General features: G+C 40.4%; 1 protein-coding gene across 17 annotated transcripts in view; it reads right to left on the reverse strand.

Moving 5' to 3' along the window:
- The window catches only part of MYO18A (myosin XVIIIA), a 498725-nt gene that overhangs the window by 60526 nt on the left and 419762 nt on the right, over positions 1-18437 (reverse strand). For all 17 annotated transcript variants that reach the window (XM_073616822.1, XM_073616821.1, XM_073616820.1 and 14 more), the window contains 2 exons: positions 16359-16475; positions 13957-14040 (listed from right to left, as the gene is read on the reverse strand). In XM_073616822.1, the coding sequence (XP_073472923.1) occupies positions 13957-14040; positions 16359-16475 (201 nt within the window). The remainder of the gene's footprint in view (positions 1-13956; positions 14041-16358; positions 16476-18437) is intronic.

The raw sequence follows: 18437 nt of genomic DNA on the forward strand, positions 1-18437 counted from the left end.
AAATTTCACAATTTCTGCCAAGGTATGCAAACTTTTGAGCACAACTGTACATTCATTTTCTGGATAGTAGGGGATGGTTAGTACCCTGGTTATGTTTTTTCTTGTCTGTGTCTAGGGAGATCGACTTTGACTTCCAGTGCTGGATAAACAGCGGTAAGTGAGAAGGAAACTGGAGGTAACTGAAGAAAAGTGAGGGGGGACATCCACTCTTATCTGTCAACAGAACAGATGTCCTAATTTCCCCTCACCTTCTGTTTTAGTGGCAACTATAATATTTTTGATTTCTTTACACTTTCTGTTCAGCGACAAAGTTCAACAGGGACCTGGGTGGAGTGGCTACTCCTTCCACAAGCAAAATGATACTACATGACCGAGAATTTATAAAGCACTATGGGTTAGCTAAAAAGATAATGCAACGGATACAGTTTGCTTTGAGGTTCAGTTTGTTTGACAAACATTAGACTTAACCATCCCATAAGGGACGAGTCATTGTAATGGGTTTTGGCTTTAAATACATTTTACTACATGACAAAGGATTTGTAAAGCACAATGGGTTAGCTAAAGAGACAATGCAATGTATACTGCCTACTTTGAGGCTCTGTTTGTTACATAGTTTCATAGTTAGTCTGATTGAAAAAAGAAAAAAGTCCACCTAGTTGAACTGTTCAACTGTGAAAAAAGCTTTCCGTATTTGGACATTAAATCTATTTTCCTCCAGACAAAAAGGGTGCCCCCTTGACCTCTGTGATGGCCTTAATTGAATAACTCAACACCAAGTTCACTATCTGGACCACTTATGTATTTATATCAGACTGTTTGTCTGAATTAAACACCATCCTATGATCGGTTAGTCATTGCAATGAGTAAAAAAATGTGTGTGTGTAAATTTGTCTCCAGCTAATAAAGTCAGTAAAAAGGCATTTAACATCAAACAAAATGATTAAATATTCAGAGAGTGCAATGCAGATGTAAGTGTAAGTTAGCACTTCTGCTTAGCATCACTAGTGTTGTTGGTTTGAAGCCCAACCATCTCCCTACCTGCATGGAGTTTGCATTGTTCTCCCTGTGTCTGCATGGGTTTACTCCGGGTACTCCGGTTTCCTCCCCCACTCCAAAGACATGCTGGTAGGTTAATTGGCTCCTGTCTAACTTTGCCCTAGTATGTGTGTGTATGAATGTGAGTTAGGGACCTTAGATTGTAAGCTCCTTGAGGGCAGGGACTGATGTGAATGTACAATATATGTGTAAAGGCGCTGCGTAAACTGATGGCGCTATACAAGTATCTGTAATAAATAAAAATGGAAAATATTAACATGCAATATTTCATATTTACCTGACAAAAAAAAAGGATTTTCTCCTCATCATGAGCATAATAAATACATCTTGTACAAAACCACTATACATTCTTTTTAAAATGGGAGTAGGAGTAACTAAGTAATTGAGTGCTCATGCTAGTGAGATGAATGACATACAGTGGGGACGGAAAGTATTCAGACCCCCTTACATTTTTCACTCTTTGTTATATTGCAGTCATTTGCTAAAATCATTTAAGTTCATTTTTTTTCCTCATTAATGTACACGCAGCACCCCATATTGACAGAAAAACACAGAATTGTTGACATTTTTGCAGATTTATTAAAAATAAAAACTGAAATATCACATGGTCCTAAGTATTCAGACCCTTTGCTCAGTATTTAGTAGAAGCACACTTTTGATCTAATACAGCCATGAGTCTTTTTGGGAAAGATTCAACAAGTTTTTCACACCTGGATTTGGGGATCCTCTGCCATTCCTCCTTGCAGATCCTCTCCAGTTCTGTCAGGTTGGATGGTAAACGTTGGTGGACAGCCATTTTTAGGTCTCTCCAGAGATGCTCAATTGGGTTTAAGTCAGGGCTCTGGCTGGGCCATTGAAGAACAGTCACGGAGTTGTTGTGAAGCCACTCCTTCCTAATTTTAGCTGTGTGCTTAGGGTTATTGTTTTGTTGGAAGGTAAACCTTCGGCCCAGTCTGAGGTCCTGAGCACTCTGGAGAAGGTTTTCCTCCAGGATATCCCTGTACTTGGCCGCATTCATCTTTCCCTCGATTGCAACCAGTCGTCCTGTCCCTGCAGCTGAAAAACACCCCCAAGCATTATGCTGCCACCACCATGCTTCAATGTTGGGACTGTATTGGACAGGTGATGAGCAGTGCCTGGTTTTCTCCACACATACCGCTTAGAATTAAGGCCAAAAAGTTCTATCTTGGTCTCATCAGACCAGAGAATCTTATTTCTCACCATCTTGGAGTCCTTCAGGTGTTTTTTTAGCAAACTCCATGCGGGCTTTCATGTGTCTTGCACTGAGGAGAGGCTTCTGTCGGGCCACTCTGCCATAAAGCCCCGACTGGTGGAAAGCTGCAGTGATGGTTGACTTTCTACAACTTTCTCCCATCTTCCGACTGCATCTCTGGAGCTCAGCCACAGTGATCTTTGGGTTCTTCTTTGCCTCTCTCACCAAGGCTCTTCTCCCCGGATAGCGCAGTTTGGCCGGACGGCCAGCTCTAGGAAGGGCTCTGGTCGTCCCAAACATCTTCCATTTAAGGATTATGGAGGCCACTGTGCTCTTAGGAACTTTAAGTGCAGCAGACATTTTTTTATAACTTTGGCCAGATCTGTGCCTTGCCACAATTCTGTCTCTGAGCTCTTCAGGCAGTTCCTTTGACCTCATGATTCTCATTTGCTCTGACATGCACTGTGAGCTGTAAGGTCTTATATAGACAGGTGTGAGGCTTTCCTAATCAAGTCCAATCAGTATAATCAAACACAGCTGGACTCAAATGAAGGTGTAGAACCATCTCAAGGATGATCAGAAGAAATGGACAGCATCTGAGTTAAATATATGAGTGTCACAGCAAAGGGTCTGAATACTTAGGACCATATGATATTTCAGTTTTTCTTTTTTAATAAATCTGCAAAAATGTCAATAATTCTGTGTTTTTCTGTCAATATGGGGTGCTGTGTGTACATCAATGAGGAAAAAAATGAACTTAAATGATTTTAGCAAATGGCTGCAATATAATAAAGAGTGAAAAATGTAAGGGGGTCTGAATACTTTCCGTCCCCACTGTAAGTGCAAGGATGGGCCTTTTAAAATGCAAAATAAAAATGGCCAGTCCAGCATTAAAGGCAAGGTTATATAAACAGCAGTAATATTTACTGGTAGTTAGCTCAATCGCTTAGGCATGTATATTTCAGATAAGCTGGTCATTAAAACAGATATTTTCCTACCAACTGCTAGCTTTCCTGTTTGGTCATTTCATTGAAGCATAGTGTTTGTATAAACATGGCAGTCAATTTTTCCACTATTCTCTATAGATGATTGATCTTTTTTTTTTTTATATGTAACGCAACTTGTATTCTAGCTTACTCCACAGTTTGCAGCTTACTTGCAGCCTTTGTATCGCAGCAGACCCCTATGAGGAACATGGATGATCCAACACGGAAGACATGCAGGCATAAAAGACCACATACGTTGCTTGTCAAATGCTGACCATTCCACCTGCAGAGGTTTTGCCAAAGGCAGCACATCTCCACCACTGTACTACACAATTCAGCATTAGGTTTAAACTACAGCTAAGCAAACAGTACAAGAATAATATATTATGCAAAACATATCTTTAGCCTGTGGCTCCTCATCACCTGAAAGCATTCACATTAATTCTGCATCCCAGCAAATTATTTCTTCCAGCCCAGTGATTTTTTTTTCCTCCTGGCTCAACTGAAAATACAGAGGCAGTGACCACAGCACTCTTTAAATTAATGACGCAGTGTTTAATATATGAATGCACAGATTTATGGATCAATGTTTTGGGCCTAGCTCCTGTGAACCCCGTAAGGCTCACCCTGACGTCTGAGATATGTGTTATCATAGATTATATTATGCCTCATTAGACTGAAACTTAGGGGTCGATGTCACAATTTGCATTAGTGTAATAATGTTTGCTTAGCTCTTTTCAATCAAGTTCTATGATTTGTCAAAATGTCAATTGCAAATGGATGCCGGCTGCCAAAAAGTAACAATTAGCAGGTTAGTTCCAGGGTTAGGAAAGGATATGCTACAATTGTTAATTAGTTAAAGAAATCAAGCAAGAACCTAAAGATGAAAAACAAATGTTTTGTGTGTGTGTGTGTGTGTGTGTGTGTGTATATCTATCTCTCTATATAGATAGACATAATGTACATACTGTATATACACACAGTACTGTGCAAACATTTTAGGCAGTTGTAAAGAAAGGCTGTAAAGTAAGAATGCTTCCAGAAATATATATTTTAATTGTTTATTTTTATCAATTTACAAAATGCAAAAAGTGAGTGAACAGAAGAAAAATCAAAATCAATATTTGGTGTGAGTATCCTTTGGCTTCAAACCAGCATTAATTCTTCTAGGTACCTTTTGCACACAGTGTTTGAAGGAACTCAGCAGGTAGATTGTTCCAAACACCTTGGAGAACTAATCACAGATCTTCTGTGGATGTAGGCAGCCTACAATCCTTTTGTCTTTGTGTAATCCCAGAAAAGCTCCATGATGTCCAGACATGCTCCATGATGTTGAGATGAGGGCTTTGTGAGAGACCAAACTATCACTTCCAGGACTCCTTGTTCTATAAACTGAAGATAGTTCCTAATGACATTGGCTGTATGTGGGGGGGGGGGGGGGGGGGGGGTTGTCCTGCTGCAGTCAAATGAGTCAAAATTAAAAATATTTGGCTGTAGCAGGAGGAAGTTTGTTCGCTGAAGGGTTGAAGAGCAGTACAAGAACGAATGTCTGCAGGCAACAGTAAAGCATGGTTCTAGTTTTCTTGCAAGTTTGGGGCCGCGATTCTGCAAATGGAGTTGGAGATATGGTCAGGATCAATGGTGTCCTCAAAAATGTATCATGCTATACCATCAGGGAGGCATGTGATTGGCCCCAAATGTATTCCGCAGAAGGACAACAACCCCAAACATACAATATCATTAATTATTATCTTCAGCCTAAAGAAGAACAAGGAGTCCTGGAAGTGATAGTTTGGCTCCCACAGAGCCCTGATCTCAACATCATCAAGTCTGTTTGGGATTACATGAAAGGATAGAAGGATTTGAGGCAGTTTAACATTCACAGATCTGTGGTTAGTTCTCCAAAATGTTTGGAACAACCTACCTGCCGAGTTCTTTCAAAAATAAGTGCAAGCATACCTAGATGAATTTATGCAGTTTTGAAGGCAAAAGGTGGTCACACCAAATATTGATTTAATTTGAATTTCTTCTTCTTAATTGATAAAAATAAGCTACTAATACTTCTATTTCTGAAAGCATTCTTAATTTACAGAATTTTTTCACATGCCTAAAACATTTGCACCGTACTGTGGAGGGATGGACTATCAGCACAAGTCTGATTGTTGGAGGTCAGGCAGGCTATTCTCCCAGCACAGCCAGAAAACTGACCACATTGGGATAGATGTGTTCTTATGCCTAGGGTGGTCAGTTTAAAATAGAAAAGCAGGGTGACTGGCAAGGTCACCTGGTATTTTACAAAATGGAAGCAATACAAAGAACAGGATCATTTTAAGTTCATGGTACAGACAGACACATATCAGGAATATGAACTGTGGTAATATGTTCTTTAAGTGCTGGAAGAACTAAGCAGTGTGCCAGTTGGCACAGTTTTACAAGGACTGATGTGAATAGAGGTGGGTGCCTATACATGGGATTTCTCAGTGCAAACCTTTAATATTAAAAGTACACTGAAAGTGGACTTTTCCTTTAAAATGTTGTTAAAGAATAAATATAATAAAATAATACTTTTACCTACAACCTAATAGATAACTGCATCATGCCAACAGTCAGCAGTGCTGAGCATTAACTGCAGACTCTGCCCACCTCAGCTCCGACATGCTGAAGAGGAGAAATTAGGTGATTGACCCATTGATATCACATGGGGTGGGAAGAGAGTCTTCAGCCCTATGTACGGTAAGTACCATTTGAATTAACTTTGATCTTTTTTTTTTTATATAAATCTTTATTTACATAAAGGGTGATAGAGAGTACATAATACATCGCATTTCAACACTTACAAATACATCTATTTAATACTTTATACTTACATTTCATGTTAACTTAGAGTTCCTTAATCTCTACATAGACATTCATAGATTATACCCTTATAATTTACCTAAATTGAAAGCTCAATACCACAAAGCTTATTCCCAGGATCTTATTCCTTACTTAATTCTCTAATCCTCCCTTTAGTTCCTTTTACTAAATACCCCAGACTCTACTAAACGTAATATAACAAAAAAAAAAAAAGAATTAACTTAGATCTTAACCAGGGATTCATCTCCTTGCTTTTGGTGGCAAAAGGGGCAGCAAGGGAGTGAAGAGGAGAATATAATACTGCAAGTGTTGGCTTTAAAATGATCCTGATGCTTTGCCCATCCTGGGAAATCATTCACCCCAACAAATAGACTAATAATTCCCAGGCTAGGTCCATAATATTATTAGCTGCCATCATAAGCAGATAATTTATAGGCATCTGAACTCTGAAAACAAAATGGCTTCTTAATGGCATTACAAGAGCTCATTAGAAGTACATTTCAGCAGTCTGTTGCCATTAGGCATAGAGTACATTTGGGAAATGAGTGATTTTCAGGTGCAGTGTAACTACTTGACAGTCAAAAGGTAGCAGTTCACCAGAACATGCTGAACACATTTATATCTCTGAATAAAGCGACACAAATTCACTGCACATTAATTGGACTTACAATGCAGGCGAGAAAAGAAATTCTAAAGACGCCATACATTTTATAAATTAAATTTTTTGGGGGCAGGTGCACAGAAAACTTGTGATTGACTGCTGTTCCCTTTCTATAGTTATTTCTAATATCCCCACAAGAGACATCTGAAGATGGATTAAAACACTGCAGTATGGTAATGACCGGAGGAAGCCTACACATTACATCAAGAACATGTACTACAACCCATTTGTATTCATTCTGTGCTTAAGTGTTCTAATTGCATTAATAAAGATACAGTCAATTGTGACCTCTGTCTGCAATCACAATCTTGCTATGACTTGTGTAGTAATTAAGTAAAAAAGTAGATAAAAGTCCTTCTGAAAAGATAAAAAGGTTCTTTTTTCAAAGCAATTATGTGTTTCAAGTTTTATCAAATTATTCCCAAGCTTTCTACACAACTGTCGTTATTAGGCATATTAAATCTGTATATAGTCATTATTGGTGGTTTCTACGGAGAAACTGAAGTAATTTATACAAATATTGACATCCTGAAGCATAAAACAAATTCCAATTTAGCTGGTACTAGGAAACAGACATGCCAGGCTATACACGTAAGGCACCTTTGAGGACCCATTGAAATGTGTGTGTTGCATTAAATGTACTCTAATGCAACAAAAAGGCACATTCACTATTTTAGGCTATGCACTGGGAAAAGTGTGCTGGGGTGCCATTTATATGAATAGCATTGCAGTGCATCTACGCGCATAGCACATTTACCATAATGCATCAGTGTAAATGGCAGGGCCGGATCTAGGGGAGTGCTGGGGTGGGCTATGACCGTCCTGGTCTCTAAGAGTGCATCTATTCATCTATAAGCCAGTATGGTGCAGACAGTTGATGTAAGGAGGCACTTTGGGGACAATCCATGTAGAGGAGACCTGATGTAAGGGGGCACTCTTGATGAGGAGACCTGATGTAAGGGGGCACTCTTGATGAGGAGACCTGATGTAGGGGGGCACTCTTGATGAGGAGACCTGATGTAGGGGGGCACTCATGATGAGGAGACCTGATGTAGGGGGGCACTCATGATGAGGAGACCTGATGTAGGGGGGCACTCATGATGAGGAGACCTGATGTAGGGGGGCACTCTTGATGAGGAGACCTGATGTAAGGGGGCACTCTTGATGAGGAGACCTGATGTAAGGGGCACTCTTGATGAGGAGACCTGATGTAAGGGGGCACTCTTGATGAGGAGACCTGATGTAAGGGAGCACTCATGATGAGGAGACCTGATGTAGGGGGGCACTCATGATGAGGAGACCTGATGTAGGGGGGCACTCTTGATGAGGAGACCTGATGTAGGGGGGCACTCTTGATGAGGAGACCTGATGTAGGGGGGCACTCTTGATGAGGAGACCTGATGTAAGGGGGCACTCTTGATGAGGAGACCTGATGTAAGGGGGCACTCTTGATGAGGAGACCTGATGTAAGGGGGCACTCATGATGAGGAGACCTGATGTAAGGGAGCACTCATGATGAGGAGACCTGATGTAGGGGGGCACACTTGATGAGTAGACCTGATGTAGGGGGGCACTCTTGATGAGGAGACCTGATGTAAGGGAGCACTCATGATGAGGAGACCTGATGTAAGGGGGCACTCATGATGGGGAAACCTGATATACAGAGGGACTCTGATAGAGACATCTGATATAAGGGGGCACAGGCTCTGTTTACTGGCATTTCCCAGGTTATGACAGTGTGTGATAGACTGTCAATAACTCACACATACTATTGACATTATGATCCCTGATGTTTTTGCTGCACCCCCAGATCAGATAGGCTAGATCTGGCCCAGGTAAATGGGCCCTTAGGGCTTTTTCATACTGCCTGCATGCAAATTCCACCGCTTTAGCAGCTGTTAGTTGCATGCATAGCATTTAAGCACACAATTTACTTTATTTTTAAGTGTCAAAAGTGAACATCCATGTCTCCGCAAAGCAGCGCACCACATTGTGCTTGCGGTAAAATTCTACGCTGGCATTTTATCTCAGCTCACCTCACCTCTCATCTGCATTGCAGTGTAAACTGGGCACATAGATACATAGTTAGTTAGGTTGAAAAAGACACAAGTTCATCTAGTTCGACCAAAAAATAAATAAATCATACAATCCCATAATACACAATTCTTTACCCACAGTTGATCCAGAGGAAGGTGAAAAACCCCAGCAAAGCATGATCCAATTTGCTACAGCAGGGGTAAAGGTAAATTCCTTCCTGATCCCCCGAGAGGCAATCGGATTTTCCCTGGATTAACTTTACCTATAAATGTTAGTACCCAGTTATATTATGTACAATAAGGAAATAAGCCAGGCCTTTTTAAAGCAAATCTACTGAGCTGACCAGAACCACCTCTGGAGGGAGTCTATTCCACATTTTCACAGCTCTTACTGTGAAGAAACCTTTCCGTATTTGGAGATGAAATCTCTTTTCCTCTAGACGTACAGAGTGCCCCCTTGTCCTCTGTGATGACTTTAAAGTGAATATATCAACACCAAGTTCACTATATGGACCACTTATATATTTATACATGTTGATCATATCCCCCTTTAAAACATAAAAACAATTGTTTGCTATTTGCTATGTGCCCACTTGGTGACTGGTGTTTATCTAGTGCAGAAAAAAGCCAATCACCATATTATGTGTGGATGAGCCCCTAGGCCCGGTTCACACATTTGCATTTTTCTGTGCGCTTTGGAACATACAAAAATGCATGTGTTTTAAAAAAAAAATTTAATCAGAGAGTCCACTCTCTTGCATTACATCTGTGCATTGTGTCCAATTTTCTGTGCATTTTCATGTGCTGTGATGCCCAACAGAACAATAAAATAACAATACAAATGCACTAAAAATGGACAAAAGCAGACGCTTGCATTTCAAATTATCCCTGAGGTCCTGCTTGGAGCTAGCTGGCTGAAAATTACAGCACATGTGGAACAAAAACAGGTTCTGGGTGCCAAATCTGGCCACTATGTAAAGTGCACTCTATTAAAAAAAGAGACTAAATTTAAAATATTAAAGAAGCTAGCAGATACAAAAAGAGAGGTACCTAGAAGTGCACATTTCTACATGAGCATAAATTGTGCCCTCTAAGCCCAAATGCCAGGCTATTGTAATTGCGCATAGCTCCACCACTTTATGGTAGTTCCGGAGTGATCTGGTTCCCCTTTTGCCTCTTAAACATTCTTATCAGCCAGATATGGGCTACTAGGCATGTGGAGGGCTTAAGGGATTTAATATAGGCAGAAAAATGTAAATGGCTGCTAGTTGGTTGCAAATTTAAAACATTTTTTTTAATCCATATGCATTGCAGCTTTAAATATACACTGTAAATTCTATCCTCCATTTTAAAAAATGATCCTTATTTTTGAAGCTGCTTCTACTATGGGCTTCCCTTCTCTGCCCTACCTATATGGCAGGGCATCTGACCATTGGATGCGCAACTCCAGCACTTTGCGAATGAGCGCTTGGCTTGCCCAGCCAAGCATTTGCAGTCCACTCTCTTGAGGTTAAACTCAGTGCTCTGCGAGTGAGAAAATAGAATATGCATGCCTGGTTAGGCAAGTTGAATTCTCGTAGCCAAGTGCTTGTTCGTGAGGTGTAGGAGCCACGCATCCAACAGTTGGACCTCCTGACTTCCAGGCAGGACCGAAAGGAGAAGCCCATGGTAGAAGCAGCTTCAAGAATGTAAGGATCATGTTTATAAATGTAAAGTATACTTAAAGCAGAGTTCCACCCAAAAATGGAACTTCCGCTTTAAGGGAGGTGACCCCCTGATATGCCCCTTTTGGCATGTAATTTTTTTTGGGGGGGAGCCCCAGCTCCCACTTCCTCCCGGCGCATCGCTGCACTGGAAGGGAGATCACCTCTCCCCCCCTCCCTCTCGGCAATCATCTGGGACACGTCACAGGTCCCAGATGATTGCCCGGCCAACCACGGAATGGCTCGTGCATGCAAAAGATAACCCTTTAAATCCATACTACACTTTTTAAGAATGGCAACTTTATCCAAACAGCTGCAAGGGGAACTTACTAACAATGGAGCAGCCAGAATCTGGAGCTTTTATTTTTAAGTACAACTGAACAAGGTGAAGCTAGAAGCTTAGTAAATATCCCCCAATAAGAGTAGTGGGGCAAGGCTAAATCTGACATGAGGTCTTTACTGCTTTCACAGACATCAATAGGGAGATATCTCCCAAACCCCAGAACAGTGGTCTCCAAACTGTGGCCTGGGGGCCAGATGCAGCCCCTTTGCTTGCCTTTATCTGGCCCTTGGGGCACTGTTCCTCTCACTTATACGAGACACTATTTCTCCCACTGCCACCAACTATGGAGCACTATTCTTCCTACGAACACCAATGGTGGGGTTCTATTCCTTCCACTGACACCAATGATGGGGTTCTATTCCTTCCACTGACACCAATGATGGGGTTCTACTCCTTCCACTGACACCAATGATGGGCTACTATTCCTCACACTACCAATGATTGGGTACTATTCCTCCCACTGACACCAATGATGGGGTACTAATCTTCGCACTGACATCATTGATGGGGTACTATTCTTCCCACTAACACCAACGATGGGGTACTCTTCCTCCCACTGACACCAACATCCGGCCCCCCTAAAGTCTTAACCTCCCTGGCGGTATGATTATTTCAGATTTTAGGTGCTGAAAGCGGTACCATTATTTTGCACAGAAATTTGGCGTTATATATTATAGGCCTGTAATTCTTAGGAATAATTCACTTAAATCTGTCCAAACAAGAATCTAGTAGACATCCCGGGTATGATAAAGTTTGAAAAACTAAATAAAAAATTATAATATAATAAATAACTATAAATAATTATAACAAATAATAATAAAAATTATTCAATAATGTAATCAAATCAAAAACACTGAAATTTTCTCAGTTGCAGAATTGTCGCTTTTGTTACTTTTAGTGTTTGGTGACGGATTTCCCCACAAATCATTATCACTCAATTCTGCAAGTGATTCTAATTTATTATCGCTGTTTTCTAGCTGGTCTGAAACCACTTTTGATGAAAAGGGAAAGTTTTGGTTGCTATGGACAATCTCCAGTTTCCAGGCAGAAAGAACAGTTTTTATAATATAAAACTGCATGCAGGACACTGGGCAGACCACTAGGGACAAAGGGGACATGTAATTATTTGATACAGTACTGTAATCTGTAAGATTACAGTATACTGTATCTGTACTGTGTGTTTTCCTTTTTGAATTTGCCGCCGAACTCCGTCCCTGTGCATTGCAAAGCTCGCAGGGAACGGAGCTCGGCACTGTGAATCGAGCGAGACACGGCGGCTCGCCGATCACAGCGGGGAGACATCACAGGAACCAGGTAAGTAAACTCTTCCTGGATCCTGCGATGCAATCCCGAGTCTGGCTCGGGGATACCGCTTTTGGTATTAAAAATCCACCCCGAGCCAGACTCGGGAATACCGCCAGGGGGGTTAAGGACAGTAAATTGTCACTTTGCTTAAAAAGTTTGGAGGCCCCTGCCCTAGAAGGACCAAACAGACCCTTAAACCACATTTTTAGTGAATTTTCTAAAAAGAAAATTTAGAGAACCTAAAGTATACAGAAGCCCAAGAACAAAACTAATATATTGCAACTGATTAGACCTTATAGGTGGTGGCTGCATTAATTTACGTTTTTCAGGCTTCTTTCCATTTTTTCCCACCTGGCATCCTGCCAATAACACATTAACTCTCCCAGGTGACAACATTCACTGATTGTACTGTATATAGACGCACTGACACTGTAGGCTTTTTTCTTCTGAAATGAACACTCCCCACTCATCTCCATAACAGGGAAGAGCTGATAGCACTGCTTGAAATATCATATTGGCACCTTCAGAGTGCACAAGAAGTTACGCTGGATTTGTGGCAGGATCAATGGGTATTTTTTTGCGTTTATTGAGCATATATAACAAAACTTTTTCAATGGTGCATTTAACAGACCAGAAGAGAGCTAAAAAGAGAAGCTTGTTGTAAGGGTATAGAAACACTTTAAGGAAGTACCAATACTATTTAGGCTGGAAAATCACTGTCCTGGAGTTGGGAAGGGATTTTTCCATAAGTTTCTGTACTGAGATCTAAAAGGGGTATAGTGGTTTTTACATACAAACTGTCTTTATTAAGGACAGGCCTAAAAAACAAATTGTGAAAAATAATTTTCTTAGGTAAATGTGAAATCTTGAAAATGAATATTTTTTATTTTTGTGTACCATTACCAAGTATTAAAGGTTTATTTGTAAAAACAAAGCTTTTTTGATAAATGCTAAAATAAATAATAAAAACATTAGTTTAAAAAGGTATTCACAAAAAAGTTGCTCAAATCCATTATAATTTATAGCCTAGGATAAGAATGCACTCCCCTGCTCATCCCTCCTCCAAGCTAACAGACTAACTGGAGATTGCATGGTCCATTGTCAACTCTTTCCTGTGAAAACCAGAGGTTCAGGGAAGCAGCATTTAAGCAGCAAGTGTCAGCATCATTGTAAACTGCAATTTTAAATTTAAACTGATGAATGTTTATTTTATTGCATTTAAAGTGTTATTGATAAGTGCTTTTATATTACCTTAACGTGTGTCTTTTACATCTGCCCGGAGCACAGCTTCAAAGTACCAGCACCTCAAAGTGACAACTAATGACTATCAGTTTTACATGTGACAGACGCTACTTTTTGTTGGGGTTACAGTGAGTGCATGTTTAGGATGACAGCAGCATGGTCCCACACAATTAGAGATCCCTGTGTTATAAACTGGTTTTCGAGTTTTTAGTCACCTGAAATTTAATATTGTCAAACATGGCATCTACAAATGTATATGTACTTTGTCTAAGGTTCCCTTTAACTGCTATATATCTGGTTATCCTGTGTTGGGTGCAGCTCTTTAGTGACTTAGCTGAATGTATAATGAATACACAGCCCATGAATGATGACACATGATATTCTTTGTTAATTTATAAGCTCCTATGACTAATGTTTCAGCACATAACAGGTGCTGAACGACAGGTGACAGGTACACTTATATTTAGTAAATAATTTATACTTTATCCAAATACATGCAGGTCTGCACTGATTACTGTATACCCCAGCTAATGAGATTAGGAAAGCTTCTTTTACCTTTTCCTGCAACTCTTGCCTCTCTTTACTGGCTTCCTCCAGCTGAGTATGCAGGTCATTGATCTGCGCCAGGTCTCGGGAGGACTGTGAATCAAAAAACAGGTTTCATGGGATGGTTTGGTGAGAAAAAGATTAAGCTTTAGTAAAAGCAAAGAAATATTTGTTGTAAAGCAGTCTCTCTGCTCAATCTCTGGGTTCCCGGGCTCAACTAACTGGGCCAAAGTAAAAAATCAATTCACTTTATTTACATTACAAGCAGATAATCTATTGATACAGTTGTGCATTTAATTAAACTGGATGTTTGCAGACAGCAAAGTTTTGTGTGAGCTGTCTTCCGCCCAAATAAGCAGAGCACGGAACAAATACACCACCCTGGGCGCTGCAGACCATGACCTATGGCTCACCCACAGCAATACAGCACACTAAAAATGTATTTTTATATGAACACTATTTATAGAACTTTCTACTAATGACAAAAAGGCTAACAAGGAATGCAAGGATACTACAAAACAGTTCAGTGGTAACCCCTGTAGAAAACAAAAATATGGAATGGCAGTAACAAGACAAAATGGGAACCCCCTGAACTAGAAGGAAAAGGCCAGAGCAGAAAATAGCTGTCTGTTATCAGGCCAAGACATCCACCAGCATTTAGTGTAAATACCATTTTTTACACGATCTGAAGATAAAATGCTGACCTGCTTCAAAGTGTTGCCCGGATGAGCGAGGTGTCACTCTCTAGCTGATGCAATTGCTGTAGAATGTAAGTGGCCAGAGAAAGATTGGCCCCTCTCTGATTAGGGCAGCGAGGGAACGACACATGAAAGCATTTTCAGCCACAGCTTTGACTCTTGGTTCCTAGAACCCAGACCAGTCCCAGGGAATAATGCATTGTTGATACATATGCCTATAGTAATTCTGCCTTCAAATTTTCATTGTAGTAGTATGGAGAATGAGCTGCCACCAAAACATAAATGGCATTACAGCACTCCAATGAAGCCAATTAGTAAAAAAAAAAAAAAAAAAAAAACAACAACAGGGGCCGATTTACTAAAACTCATGTGTCTGCCTGGTCCCTCCTGGGTGCTTGAGTTTTCTCCCACAACCCAAAGACATACTGGTAGGTTAAATGGTATCCTCTCAAAATTGCCTCTAGTTGTGTATGATTCTGAAAACTAGAGAGTGCAAAATCTGGTGCATCTGTGCATAGTAGCCAATCGGCTTCTAGGTATTATCGTTAAAGCTTAATTGAACTAGCTGAAGTTATAAGCCGATTGGCTACTATGCACAAATGCACCAGATTTTACACTCTCCAGTTTTAGTAAATCAACCCCATAATTAGTCCCTGTCCCACAAAAGAGCTCACAATATAATCTATCAGAATCCTACAAAACTAAAGGCAATTTTGAGAGGATACCAATTAACCTACCACAGTATGTCTTTGGGTTGTGGGAGAAAACTCAAGCACTCAGGAGAAACCAGGCAGACACATGAGAAAATATGCTATACATACAATATCTTGAGTGTAATTTAAAGTGGTTCTACAGGCAGAAGGTTTTTTTACCTTAATATATTCTATGCAACCTTCTCGATCCAGCGATGGGCATGAGAGCAGCGGCTCTCCTGGGCCTCTCTCTCCTCATTGACTCAGACAGCAGTGGGAGCCATTGTAAACCAGTGAGGTGAGAGCGGGGCCGAGACACGTTGTGTATGTGAATGGACAATGTCTATTCACAGGACCATAGCTAGAGAGTGATCCTGCTTGAGTGCCCTCATAGCAAAGGGCTTGCTATTGGGGGCACGCCGCAGAGGGCAGGAGCCAGGACTGCCGACAGGAGACCCAAAAAAAGAGGATTGGGGTGCTCTGTACAAAATCACTGCACAGAGCAGGTAAGTATAACATGTTTGTTACGTTTAAGAAATAATACCTTCAGAATCACTTTAAACTCATGTCCCAAAGCTGAGTTAAATGTCATTTGAGATTCTATCTGTGTGGAGTAGTATTGCTTGATCATACATTGCAGTTATCTTCTGCGTGTGCAACACTTGTAGCACAATTAAAAACCATAAATAAGATAACAGAATTTTCATATATAAATACTCTGATCATACCACCGATTCTCAAAAATGTAAGTTTTAAGTCTTCTGGTCTTTTTGCTCAAATTACTATAACAGAGGATATTGTAAGTACTGATGACATGTTAAAGTTAAATTAACACTTTATTTACATTCCTCACAATCCCTTAGAAGTTAATTTAGAGGACATTGCTTCACATAGTTCTTCAGAATTTCTGGTAGTCACTAAAAATCGATCTTTTTCAATTTAATTTAATCAATAAACTCAACATCAGGAGACAGTGTAAGGAGTCTATTGTGAAACAGCACAAATATTAAAAGGAATTTACCTGAGCCACAGCAGCCTTTTGTTTCTTCATCAGCTCATTCATGTCCTCCTGGTCTTCCTCCATTCTGCTTTGTAGCTCATTCTTCTCTCTCTGCAGGCGGCTAACTTGCTCCTCCAGCTGCCATTCAAACATATAAAATAAGGCATGCATTAAACTCAACAAACAGCATGCAATAGCCCCCTACTAAAATAGAATTTTAATTTTTGTACTTTGTACCATACAATAAAACACTGAAGAATGATGTAGTTATCTGTTGACCGGAGATTAAACCTGCTTTCTTTTATTATAAACTCTTATTAATGCCAGTGGTGGAAGTTGTATATATTAGTTCACACTGAAAAGGTGACACCTGGTCTAGAAATAAATGTGCGCAGAATGCCAACTTTGGATCAGTTAAACAAGATGCTCTATCGCAAGAATTTAATGAAAACTAGGGAGAGCTTTTTCTGGCTGGACAGAAGCATTGTGCGATCCAAGGGTTGGATTTGTTTGTTCTACAGTTGTGCTCATAAGTTTACATACCCTGGCAGAATTGATTATTTCTTGGCCATTTTTCAGAGAGTAATCATGATAACACAAAAACTTTTCTTTCACTCATGGTTAGTGTTTGGCTGGAGCCATTTATTATCAATCAACTGCGTTTACTAGTTTTAAATGGCAACAGAAACTACCCAAATGACCCTGATCAAGAGTTTACTGGTGATTTTGGCCTGATAACATGCACACAAGTTGACACAAAGAGGTTTGAATGGCTATTAAAGGTAACCATCCTCACCTGCAATCTGTTTGCCCGTAATTTGTGTGTGTGTGTGTGTGTGTGTGTGTGTGTGTGTGTGTGTGTGTGTGTGTGTGTGTAAAAGGTCAATGAGTTTCTGGACTCCTGACAGATCCTTGCATCTTTCATCCAGTGCTGCACTGACATTTCTGTATTCTGAGTCTTGGGGAAAGCAAAAGAATTGTCAAAGGATCTGCGGGAAAAGGTAGTTGAACTGTATACAACAGGAAAGGGATACAAAAAGATATCCAAGGAACTGAGAATGCCAATCAGCAGTGTTCAAACTCTAATCAAGAAAAGGAAAATGAGGGGTTCTGTTGAAACCAAACCACGGTCAGGTAGACCAACTAAAATTTCAGCCACAACTGCCAGAAAAATTGTTCGGGATGCAAAAAAACCCCCCACAAATAACTTCAGGCGAAATACAGGACTCTCTGAAAACATGTGGGGTGGCTGTTTCAAGATGCACAATAAGGAGGCACTTGAAGAAAGATGGGCCTCATGGTCGAGTCACCAGGAGAAAGCCATTACTATGCAAATGCCACAAAGTGTCCCGCTTAAAATACGCCAAACAGCACAGAGACAAGCCTCAAACCTTCTGGCACAAAGTCATTTGGAGTGATGAGACCAAAGAGCTTTTTGGCCACAACCATAAACACTTAATTTGGAGAGGAGTCAAGAAGGCCTATTATGAAATGGTACACCATTCCTACTGTGAAACACGGAAGTGGATCGCTGATGTTTTGGGGATGTGTGAGCTACAAAGGCACAGGAAATTTGGTTAAAATTGATGGCAAGATGAATGCAGTATATTATCAAAAAATACTGGTGGAACATTTGCATTCATCAGCCAGGAAGCTGCGCATGGGACGTACTTGGACATTCCAACATGACAACGATCCAAAACACAAGGCCAAATCGATCTGTCATTGGCTACAGCAGAATAAAGTGAAGGTTCTGGAGTGGCCATCTCAGTCTCCTGACCTCAAAACTCATTGAGCCACTCTGGGGAGATCTCAAACGTGCAGTTCATGCAAGACAGCCCAAGAATGTACAGAAACTGGAGGCTTTTTGCCAAGAGGAATGGGCAGCTTTACCATATGAGAAGATAAAGAGCCTCATCCACAAATACCACAAAAGACTTCAAGCTATCATTGATGTTAAAGGGGGCAATACAAGGTATTAAGAACTGGGGTATGTAAACTTTTGATTAGGGTCATTTGGGTAGTTTCTGTTGTGATTATGATTTAAAAAGAGTAAACACAGCTGATTGATAATAAATGGCTTCTGCCAAACACTATGAG

Source organism: Aquarana catesbeiana, linkage group LG02, assembly GCF_042186555.1.
Source record: "Aquarana catesbeiana isolate 2022-GZ linkage group LG02, ASM4218655v1, whole genome shotgun sequence".
NCBI lineage: Eukaryota > Metazoa > Chordata > Amphibia > Anura > Ranidae > Aquarana > Aquarana catesbeiana.